Source organism: Belonocnema kinseyi, chromosome 8, assembly GCF_010883055.1.
Source record: "Belonocnema kinseyi isolate 2016_QV_RU_SX_M_011 chromosome 8, B_treatae_v1, whole genome shotgun sequence".
Taxonomy (NCBI): domain Eukaryota; kingdom Metazoa; phylum Arthropoda; class Insecta; order Hymenoptera; family Cynipidae; genus Belonocnema; species Belonocnema kinseyi.
Window position 1 is genome coordinate 982261 of NC_046664.1, and position 12876 is coordinate 995136.

At 20.9% G+C, this 12876-nt stretch overlaps 1 protein-coding gene across 1 annotated transcript in view; it reads left to right on the forward strand.

The window, feature by feature from the left end:
- The window catches only part of LOC117177779 (proline-, glutamic acid- and leucine-rich protein 1-like), a 51352-nt gene that overhangs the window by 22912 nt on the left and 15564 nt on the right, over window positions 1-12876 (forward strand). The window contains exon 4 of the mRNA XM_033368694.1: window positions 6239-6503. Coding sequence (XP_033224585.1) covers window positions 6239-6503 — 265 coding nt within the window. The remainder of the gene's footprint in view (window positions 1-6238; window positions 6504-12876) is intronic.

The following is a 12876-nucleotide window of genomic DNA, read 5'->3' on the forward strand; positions in this document are numbered from 1 at the left end:
TCTAGTTTGAAATAGAGAATTTTTGAAAAAAAATACTTTTCAGTTGATTCAGGGAATTTTCCAAAAGAATTATGATGCTTTTTTAGACCTGGATTAAAAAAAGAAGTACAATGAAGTATATTCTGAATTGGATAAGACAATTTTTGAAAAAAATAATTTATTTAGGTCTTGGACAAAGAGTTTTATAAAAATAATTATAATTCTGATTTGGAAAAGAAAATTTTTGAAAAAATGATATTTTTTTGAATTTCAATCAAGTATTTTTGAACCTTTTATATTTAATTTTGAATTGGATCATGACGTTTTCAAAAAAACTTATATTTCAGATCTGACACAATAAATTTTCTAAAAATTATTATAATTCTAGTTTGAAATAGAGAATTTTTGAAAAAAAAAATACTTTTCAGTTGATTCAGGAAATTTTCCAAAAGAATTATTATGCTTTTTTAGACCTGGATTAAAAAAAGAAGTACAGTGAAGTATATTCTGAATTGGATAAGACAATTTTTGAAAAAAAAAATTTATTTAGGTCTTGGACAAAGAGTTTTATCAAAATAATTATAATTCTGATTTGACAGAGGACATTTTTGAAGAGAATCATAATTTTCAGTTGGTTCAGGAAATTTTCCAAAAGAATTATAATGCTGTGTTACACCTGGATTAAAAAAAAATTAAAATGAACTATTTTCTGAACTGGACCACAAAATTTTCGAAAAAATTTTTTAGATCTGAAGCAAAAACTTTTTTAAAAATAATTATGATTCTGATTTGGAAAAGAAAATTTTTGAAAAATATGATAATTTTCAGTTTAAACGGGATATTTTTTAACCTTTTATATGTGATTTTAAATTGGATCAAAATTTTTTGAGAAAAAAAAATATATTTCAAATCTGACACAATAAATTTTCTAAAAATTATTATAATTCTAGTTTGAAATAGAGAATTTTTGAAAAAAAAATACTTTTCAGTTGATTCAGGGAATTTTCCAAAAGAATTATTATGCTTTTTTAGACCTGGATTAAAAAAAGAAGTACAGTGAAGTATATTCTGAATTGGATAAGACAATTTTTGAAAAAAAAATTGATTTAGGTCTTGGACAAAGAGTTTTATAAAAATAATTATAATTCTGAGTTGACAGAGGACATTTTTGAAGAGAATCATAATTTTCAGTTAATTTAGGGAACTTTCCAAAAGAATTATAATGCTTTTTTAGACCTGGATTCAAAAAAAATTACATTAAAGTTTATTCTTAATTGGATTAGAAAATTAAAAAAAATTTTCAGTTCAGATCTGATACAAAGAATTTTCGAAAAAGACTAAATTCTAGTTTAAAATAGAGAATTTTTGAAAAAATGTTAATTTTTAGTTGTTTCAGGGAATTTTCCAAAAGAATTATAATGCTTTTTTAGCTCTGGATTTAAAAAAAAGAAGTACAATGAAGTATATTTTGAATTGAATCAGAGAATTTTCGATAAAAATGATAATTTTGGCTTAGAGTAGGAAGATTTTCAAAGCATTTATATTTACTTCTAAATTAAATCAAAGAATTTTCTAAACATCTTTATAATTCTGATTTGGAAGAGGAAATTTTCGAAAATAATTGTAATTTTCGGTGAGAACAGCAAATTTTTTGAAGCAATTGTATGTAATTTTGAATTCGATCCAAGAATTTTGAGGAAAAAAAATTATCATTTAAATCTGGAACAAAGATTTTCTAAAAATAATTATTATTTTTATTTAGAAGAGGGAATTTTTCAAAAAAAAATAATAATAATAATAATTTTAAGTTGGAACAGAAAATTTGCGACGCAGTTTGTATGTAATTTTAAATGGGATCAGAGAGTTTTTAAAACAAAATTATAATTTAGAATTGGAGCAAAGAGTTTTCTAAAAATCATTATAATCCTAATTTTTCCTGATGAGATGTTTGAAAAAAATATAGTTATCGGTTGGAACAGAAAATTTTCGAAACATTTGTATGTAATTTTGAATTCGTTCAGAGAATTTTCGAAAAAAAATTATTATTCAAAACTGGATCAGAGAATTTTCGAAAACTAATTGTAATTCTGATTTAGAAGGGAAATTTTTGCAAATAATTATAATTTTCAGTATAATGAGGCAATTTTCCAAAAAAATTAAAATGCTTATTATGACTTGGAAGAGTGCATTCACGTATTTTATTGAAAATTTGAATTTTTTACTGGAAAATAAAATACTGTATTTTTGGTTACAAGTGAAAGTTTTTTATTTGAAAATTCAACTATCTGTTGAAATATTTAACTATTTTGTTGAAAATTTGCTTTCTTGTCATTGATAATTAGTTTCTTTTAAATAAAAATTTAACTATTGCTAAAACTTTTTATGCAGATTTTTCTATTTGAAAATTTAATTAATTTATTAAAAATAGGTTTTCTTACGTTTAAAAATTAGTTTTTAACCTGAAAATTAAATTATTCCATTTTTGGTTGAAAATGTATTTTTTTTAGTTGACAATTCAACTATTTGGTTATATATTTAACTATTTTGTTAAAAATTTCATTTTCTTTTTGAAAATTAGTTGTTTTTTTATGCTAAAATCGTAACTTTTCCATTTTTTGTTGAAAATTTTTCTTGTTTAATTAAAAGTTCATGAATTTTGTTAAAAATTGTTTGTTTTTTTGGTTAAATTTTTTTTTGAAGATTCATCGATTTGCTTGAAAATTTAACTATTAAAAAATATATATTCATTTTTTTAAACGTGAAATTGAACTATTCTATTTTTGGTTGAAACTTTATATTTTTCATTTTTAATTTAACTATTTGGTTAAATATTAAGCTATTTTATTAAAATTTTATTGTTATGTTTCAAAATTAATTTTTTAAATTAAAAACTGAAATATTCAATTTTTTGTTGCAAATGGATCCTTTTTAAATAATTAATTAATTATGTACTTTTTAATTGGATTATAGAATTTCGAAAAAAAATTATAATCCAGATCTGGATCAAAGAATTTTATCAAAATAATTATAATCCTGATTTGGCAGAGGAAGGTTTTGAAAATAATTAATATTTTCGGTTGGCACAGACAATTTTTTGAAGCACTTGTATATGCACTGATTTTAAAGAGGACATTTTTGAAAAAAAAAAAATTATAATTTTCAGTTGTGACAAGAAAATTTCGGATAAATTTTAATAGTTATTTTAAATTAGATAAGAGAATTTTCGATAAAAATTATAATTTAAATTTAGAGCAAAGAATTTTCCAAAAATTACTAAAATTCTAGTTTCAAATCGAAAATTTTTGAAAAAAATTATAATTTTCAGTTGATTTAGGGGATTTTCCAAAATAATTTCAAAACCTTGAATTCAAAAGAGAAGTTCAATTAAGTTTATTCGGAATTGGATCAGAGAATTTTCGAAAAAAAGTTTCAATTCATATCTGGGAGAATGAAAGTCCTAAAAATAATTATAATTCTGATTTGGAAAAGGGAACTTTTGGAAAAAAGATGATAATTTTCAGATAGAATGGAAAATTTTCGAAGCAATTATATATGTCATTTTAAATTGGAAAAGACAATGTAAGAAAAAAAATTATTATTCAAATCTGGAACAAAAAATTTTCTAAAACTAATTATAATTCGGATTTGGCAGAGGAAATTTTGGTAAATAATTGTAATATTTAGTTTAATTAACCAATTTTTCCCCCAAAAAAAAGAAGTACAATGAAGTTTATTCTGAATTTGATCAGAGAATTTTTGAAAAGATGATAATTTTGTCTTAAATAAGAAATTTTTCGAAGCAATTATATGTTGAAAATTCATGTATTTGATTGAAAATTTGAATTTTTTACTGGAAAATAAAATACTGTATTTATTATTTCAAGTGGATGTTTTTTAATTGAAAATTCATCTATTTGGTTAAATATCTTACATTTTGTTGGAAATTTGTATTTTTGTGGTTGATAATTAGATTTTTTAACTCAAAATTTAACTATTTCATTTTTTATGGAAAATTTATCTTTTGCTGTTGAAAATATTTTTTTTGTTAATTAAAATATATTTTAAAGTAGAACTAAATTTTAAAAATTTATTTTTTAACATTTATCTATTTAAAAATTTAACTAATTTATTAACAATTCGTTTTTTACGGTTGAAAATTAGTTTTTGATCTAAAAATTGAACTGTTCCATTTTTGGCTGTAAATTAATATTTTGTAGTTGAAAATTCAACTATTTCGTTAAATATTGAACTTTTTCGTTGAAAATTTGTGGATTTTGATGAAAATTAATTTTTTTTTACAATTGTACTACTTTGTTAAAAGAAATTTCTGAAGATTCATAAATTTGGTTGAAAATTGGTCGTTTTTTAAATTTTGAAATTGAACTATTCTATTTTTGGTTGAAACTTTATATTTTTTAATTGAAAATTTATCTATTTGGTTAAATATTGAACCATTTTCTTAGAATTGTATTGTTTTGTTTAAAAGTTAACTTTTTAAAATAAAAACTTAAATATTCCATTGTTGTTTCCAAATGGATCCTTTTTAATTGGTTAATTAATTAATTGTGTAATTTTGAATTAAATTACAGAATATTCTAAAAAAATATTATTCAGATCGAGAACAAAGAATTTTCGAACATTAATTATAATTCTGATTTGGCAGCGGAAATTTTGGAAAATAATGAAAAAATTCTAAAAAACAATTGTTTTCAAAATTTTTCAGTTGACTCAGGGAATAGGAAATTTGGAAAAATAAAAAATAATTTTCGATTGGAACAAGAAATTTTTTTAGTATTTGTATGTAACTTTGAATTGGATCAAAGAATTTTCGATAAAAATTGCAATTCCGATCTGGAACAAAGAATTTTTTAAAAATAATTATTATTCTTATGTAGAAGATGAAATTTTTGAAAAAAATTTGGTAATTTTCAGTTGGATCGGAAAATTTTCGAAGCATTTTATTCGTAATTTTGAATTGAATCACCGAATTTTCGAAAAAAATTATTGTTCAGCTCGAGAGCAAAGAATTTTCGAAAATTAATTATATTTTTGATTTGGTAGCGGAAATTTTTGAAAATATTGATAATTTTCAGTTTAATTAGGAAATTTTCCAAAAGAATTATAATGCTGAGTTAGACCTGCATTTGAAAAAAAAGAAGTACAATGAAGTTTATTCTGAATTGGATCAGAGAATTAAAAAAAAAGAATATTTCAGATCTGGAACAAAAAATTCTAAAAAAAATTTTTTTTCAAAATTTTTCAGTTGACTCAGGGAATAGGAAATTTTGGAAAATAAAAAATAATTTTCGATTGGAACAACAAATTTTTTTAGAATTTATATGTAATTTTGAATTGGATCAAAGAATTTTCTATAAAAATTGTAATTCCGATCTGGAACAAAGAATTTTTTAAAAATAATTATTATTCTTATTTAGAAGATGAAATTTTTGAAAAAAATTTGGTAATTTTCAGTTGGATCGGAAAATTTTCGAATCATTTTATTCGTAATTTTGAATTGAATCACCGAATTTTCGAAAAAAATGATTGTTCAGCTCGAGAGCAAAGAATTTTCGAACATTAATTATAATTCTGATTTGGCAGCGGAAATTTTGGAAAATAATGTTAATTTTCAGTTTAATTAGGAAATTTTCCAAAAGATTTATAATGCTGAGTTAGACCTGAATTCAAAAAAAAAATATAATGATGTTTATTCTGAATTGGATCAAAGAATTTTCAAAAAAAAAAAAAACCTAATCCAGATCTGGGACAAATAATTTTCTAAAAATCATTATTATTCCGATTTGGAAGAGGGAACCCTTTAAAAAAATGATAATTTTCAGATAGAACAGGAAATTTTCGAAGTAATTTATATATAATTTTGAATTGGTTCAGAGAATTTTTGAAAAAATTATGTTTCTGATTTAAAAGATGAAATTTTTCAAAAAAATTTGATAATTTTCAGTTGGAACGGAAAATTTTTGAAGCAATTTATACATAATTTTGAATTAAACCCCCGCATTTTCGAGTGAAAAAATTATTGCTCATATCGAGAACAAAGGATTTTCTAAAAATAATTAAAATTTTGATCTGGAATGAAGAATTTTCCAAAAATCATTAAAAATCTGATTTGGAACAGAAAAATTGATAAAGGAATTAAAATTCCGGGTTAGATCCGTTCCGGAATCCGTTGGATAGACATCCTGACTGTTTTTTTTTTTTAAATTTATTATTTGTTAAATTAAATAAGAAAAATGTTTAGGTTTAAAAAGGAACTGATACCATTTTCAAATACAATCCTGAAACTCGTACAACAAACGCTTGACTGGACTGAGAAAGTTTCACAAGATCAGTCGACACTGAGTCTCTGCAAGCCATTCAAAAATGTCCGACTTTCTGTTTACAAAACTCTATCTGTCTGGTTGACAAATACAGGAACGCTCTCAGGCGTAGAATCAGTTACGAAATATATTCTGCCTCATATTTTCAGGGAAATCAAAGTTATCAAGAATACTGTCCTTTTAACGGTAAGTGAAATTTTTCTTTTTTTCAGGCAAAAATATTTTTAACGAAAAATTGTTAATTTCAATAGGGGCTGATTTCCAAATTACATTAAAGGATTTAAAGTTAAGGGGATTTGTAAAATCGTAATTCAAAAATTCTTACGATCAAAAATAATAAATCTAATAAAAAAAAATTAACTTTTTCCCAAAAAGGACGAATTTTCAACAAAATAGTTGAATCATCAAAAAAGAAAAAAAACTTCGAGAAAAAATAAAATACTTTAATTTTCAGTTTCAAGAATTAATTTTTAATGAAAGTTTTCAACTAAAGTCTTCAAAATCTTCAATTTAAATGATTAATCTTCATCAAAAATAAAAAAAGATGAATTTTCAATAAAAAAATTGAATTATTAAAAACAATAGAATTTTCAATAAAATAGTAAAATTTTTAACCATATAGTACATTTCTCAAAATTTAAATGATTAATTTTCAATAAAAAACACAATGAATTTTAAACAAAATAAAAGATTTAAAGTTAAGGGGATTTGTAATAATTCAAAAATTTTTACGATCAAAAATAATAAATCTAATAAAAAAATTAACTTTTCCCAAAAATGACGAATTGTCAACCAAATAGTTGAATTTTCAAAAAAGAAAACAAAACTTCGAGAAAAAATAAAATACTTTAATTTTCAGTTTCAAAAATTAATTTTTAATGAAAGTTTTCAACTAAAGTCTTCAAAATCTTCAATTTAAATGATTAGTTTTCATCAAAAATAAAAAAGATGAATTTTCAATAAAATAGTAAAATTTTTAACCATATAGTACATTTCTCAAAATTTAAATGATTAATTTTCAATAAAAAACACAATGAATTTTAAACAAAATAAACGATTTAAAGTTAAGGGGATTTGTAATAATTCAAAAATTCTTACGATAAAAAATAATAAATCTAATAAAAAAAATTAACTTTTTCCCAAAAAGGACGAATTTTCAACAAAATAGTTGAAGTATCAAAAAAGAAAAAAAAACTTCGAGAAAAAATAAAATACTTTAATTTTCAGTTTCAAAAATTAATTTTTAATGAAAGTTTTGAATTAAAGTCTTCAAAATCTTCAATTTAAATGACTAATCTTCATCAAAAATAGTTCATTTTTGAATTTATCAACATAAGAAGAAAACTTTTCTACAAAAATAAAATACTTTAATTTCCAGTTAAAAAAATTAATTTTTAATCAAAGTAATGAATCTTTGACTAAAATGATTAATCCTAATTCAAAAAAATAGTATTTTTCGAAAAAATAATTACATTTTCAACTAATAAGATGAACTTTCTTCCAAGATTAATTTTTTACCAAAAAAGACAAAATTTCAACTAAAAAAAAGAACATTTTCAACTAAACATATAGTACTTGAATTTTCAATAAAAAAGTTTAATTTCTAGCAGCAACATAATTTTTAATAAAATTGTTAAATTTTTTAACCGAAGATTTACATTTTCTTACTTGTTTTTTTTTTACAAAAAAAAATAATAAAATAAAATTGTAACCAATTACTTGATTTTTCAACTAAAAACGTAATTTTTTAACTAAAATTAGAATACTTTTAGAGTTTGAAAAAATTAGTATGCAACAAAATTTTAACAAAATTGTTACATTTTCAATAAATAAATTTGCCACTAAAATAGTGAATCTTCAAACAAAAAAGTTGATTTTTTCACCAAGTGGTTCATTTTTCTACCTAAAAGATATATTTTCAGTTAAATACCTGAATTTTCTCCTTTAAAGGATACATTTTTTCAAAAAAATGGTTGCATTTCAACCAAAAAATATGAATTTTTAAGGAAAAATGTAATATCTAGTTAATATTTAGACAAAAAGAGTGGAATTTTTAAGAAAATTCATTTAATTTCTACCAAAACTGAAACAGTTACATTTTCAGCTAATAAAATAAATTTATAATAAAATAGTTCAACTTTTAACTATATAGTAGTTAAATTTTGAATTTATCAAAGAAAAAAGGTAACTTTTCTACCCAAAATAAAATTCTTCAATTCCGTTAAAAAAATTAATTTTTAACCAAAGTAATGAATCTTCCACTAAAATGATTAATTTTGATACAGAAAAATAATAATTTTCGAAAAAATAATTCTATTTTTAACCAATAAGATGAACTTTCTTCCAAAATTAATTTTTTACCAAAAAAGACAAAATTTCAACTAAAAAAGAAAAATTTTCAACCAAGCATAAAATACTTGAATTTTCAATAAAAAAAAGTTTTATTTCTAACCACTGCAACAGATTTTTCAACAAAATAATTAAATTTGCAATCAAAGAAATAAAATTTTCATCTAATATGATGAATCTTTAAACCAAAAAAATCAAGTTCTAACCAAGTACTTCATTTTTCAGCAAAAAAATTAATGACAAAAAACAAGAATTTTAAATGAAATGGTTAAATTTTTAACTGCAATAATAAATTTTTAGCTCAAATGCTTCATTTTTGACGGGAAAACAACGAATTTTTAACAAAATAATCCAATTTTTTATCAAAACGATTAATTTTCAACCAAATAGTTGAATTATAAAAAAATAGTTAAAAAAATAGTTAAAAAATAGTTTGAAAAATTAATTCAAAATTTTTTTTCAATAAAATAGTAAAATTTTTAACTATAGTAATGCATTTTCAAATCAAAAGCTTAATTTTCAACGAGAAAACAACGAAATTTTGACTAAATATTTCAATATTTCATAAAAAATTATGAATTTTCAAGCAAATAGCTGAATTATCAACTAAAAAGGGAACATTTTCAACTAAAAATATAATGCATCAATTTTCAGTTTAAAAACTTCACTTACAAACGAAAAAAAAATTAGAAAAATAGTTGAATTTGCAAACAAAGGCAAAAATTTTGCAGTAAAATTATGAATCTTCAACCAAAAATTCGAATTTTTTACCAAACAGAGGATTTTTGAATCAAGAACATTAAATTTTTATATTTAACGAAAATTGATTTCAATTAAAAATGAAAAACAGTTCAATTCAAAAAAATTTTTTTTTAAAATACGTATTTTAAAAAAAATACATAAACTTTCTACCATAAATAGAGTAATTTAATTTTGAGTTAAAAAAATGGATTTGTAACCATTAAAAAAAGAAGAATTTTTAACAAAATAGTTACATTTTTAACCAAAAACATGAAATTTTTTCCAAGGGGAACTTTTTTGAATAAAAAATAAGAATTTTCAATTAAAATTGTTAATTTTTCAATCAAATAATTAAATTCTTAATTAAAAAAGGCAATTTTTCAGCTAAAAATAGAATATTTGAATTTTCAGTTTAAAAAATTAATTAAGAACAAAAAAAAAATTTTGTTTAGCAAAATAGTTAAATTTTCAATCAGAGAAATGAATTTTTGACTGAAATTATGAATCTTCAACAAAAAAAACTAATAATTTTTAAACAAAAAGACATATTTTCAACTGAAAATATAATAATTAAGTTTTTAGTAAAAAAATTAATTTTAAAACAAAATAAAAACAAATCGAAACAATAATTCAGTTTTCGACCAGAAAAATACATTTTTAACTAAAATGATTAATTTTCAACAAAGCAATAATACTAATTTTGCAAAAAATAGTTAAATTTTAAACCAAAGAAATAAATGTTCAACTAAAATGATGAATCTATGAAAATACATAAATTTTCATTTAAAGGCGATACATTTTCAACCAAAGAAATTAATTTTTAACCAAATTTTCAACTGAAGAAATAATTGTTTAACTAAAATTATGAATGAAAAAAACATGAATTTTCATATAAAAGTAATAAATTTTTTTTCAAAAACTGGAATAGGTAATTAAATTATCTGTTACAAAAAAAAAATAATAAAAAAAGACATTTTTAACCAAAGAATTAAATTTTTATCTAACACGATGAACCTTCAAACAAAGAAATGGATTTTTAACTAAATAGTTGAAATTTCAACCCGGGAGATGAATTTTTTTTACTAAAAGATATGAATTTTCAATTTAAAAATAGAAAAGTTCATTTTAAGGTAAAAAATTTAATTTTCAACGAAACAAAGACGAAATTCCAAAAAAAAATTTTAAGTTTTAAAAAATATTTAAATTTTCAACCAAAGAAATCAATTTTCCACAAAAATGATGAATCTTAAACCAAAAATATGAATTTTTAACCAAGTAGTTGATTTTCCAACTAGAAAGATATTTTTCAACCCAACACATGATTTTTTAGCGAATAGTTGATTTTCGAGAAAAAATGTATATTTTCAACCAAGAAGATTAATTTTTTATTTAAAAAAAAAGACTAATTTTCAATTGAAACCGATAAATTTTCAAAGAAAGAAATGAATTTTTGATCAAGAATTTAATTTTTCAACCTCAGAAATGAATTTGCAATTAAATATTTGAATCTTCAACCATAATGATAACATTTCTACCAAAAGAGATGAAATTTTAAGCAAAATATAAAGCAATCGAATTTTAAACAAAACCAAAAATAATTTTCAACTCAAAAACAAAAAAGAAACGAACGAATTTTCAACAAAATACATTTGAATTTGCGACTAAAATTATTAACCTTCGATAGAAATATTGAATTTGTAATAAAGTCGTTCAACTAAAAACTAAATAATTTTCAACCAAATAAATAAAATTTCAATGCCAATGATAAATTGTTAATAAAAAAAAAAATATTAATAACTTTGTTAATTTTTCAACAAAACAGGTATATTTTCAACCAAAAGGATTCATTTTCTACCATCAAAGGCAACAAACTAAATAAATTTTCAATTATAAAAATTGATTCTGAATCAAAAATGTAACAGTCGAATTTTTATTCCAAATGAATTACTTGATTAAAAATATTTTAATTTTTTTATTAAGTTATATTAATTCATGTTTTATTAATTATTATTATTATATCATATATTATTTATATTTAATTAATTAAATTGGTTTACAATGTATAACTTTAACTAATTTTTTACTCTCGAAATTTTTTAAACTACAATTTTCAAAAAATTCTGCAAAATCCAAAAAAATTGTGTTAAAATCTTCTAGAAAATAACTTTACATTTTCCTAAAAATTTCGAAAATATTGTTTAATTTTCTCCCAACCTTTCCAAATTCATAAAAAGCTTTTTTACAAAATTGCAAAAATCTACAGTTTTCTCAAAATTTTTGTAACTTTCAAATTACCATTTTTTTAAATATTTTTAAGACTTCAAAACCCTCTAAATGTCTTAAAAATTTTTTCGAATTAGTCTTAATATTTTATAAAGAAAAAAATGTGGCTTAAAATCATTCAGATTATTTTTTGAAAACTTGTTGGAAATACTTTGAAATCTTTTAGAACATTATCCTAGTTAATTTTTCCAAAAAAAAAACATTTTTCAGAAAATTTAAAGAATTTTTTTTTCATTCTCCTGAAAACTTTTGTAATTTTAGTTCAACTTTTTTCAAAATCTTCAACAATCTACTTTTAAAAAAAATGAAATTTTTCACATGTTTTAAATTAATTTTGAATTGTTTGAATACTTTTAAATATTTATTAAGCACAGTAGAATTTTTTTGTATTTTTGTAACTCTGATTCAATTCTCTTTTAGAGTCCCTTTTTAAAATAAAAAAATTATTTGAAATTTGAGCATAAATCTTGAGGCAATTTTATTATTATCTTAAAACCTACAAAAATTCTTGAAAGGCTTATCATTTTTTGTTTGAATTTAAAAAAAATGTACGTTTCGTTTTCATTTTTTTTTTATTCTTATTAAGATTCTTTTTCAATATATTTTAAAATCTTCAAAACTTAAAACTAACCTTTTAAAATAAAATATTAATAATTTTGAACTTTCCCAAAGTCTTATTTTCTGTGTGCTAATAAAAAATAAAAAATATAGAATTATAAGATTAAAAAAGTTACTAAAAAATTATAAAAATTTCCCTCTCAAAAAGCTTTATTCTATTAAATTACAGTAATCGAAAACTGTAAAATAATTTATATTTTCAGTAAATTATTCTTTAAAAAACATAATTTAATCATTTTTAGTTAAAATCAACATTTATTGCAAATTATTTTGAAAGCTTAGTTTGATTTTAACAATCAGATTGTTAAAATTAATTATCTAAACTACTCAGATGTTGTTTTGGATTATATTAAATAATTTACATTATTCACAGTTAATATTAACAACAAAGTAATACTTTTTAAAAGAGAAAAAGTTGGAAAACAAATAGACGTAGTTGGTTTTCAATTAAGAATTCCAGGAGGCTGCTTTAAGGTGGTTTTAGCGTGAAACGAAATCCATGCTAAAAAGCTGAAATTTTTATTATAACTTCTTTAACTATTTTTGAATACATCTGCGAAGTTTCAGA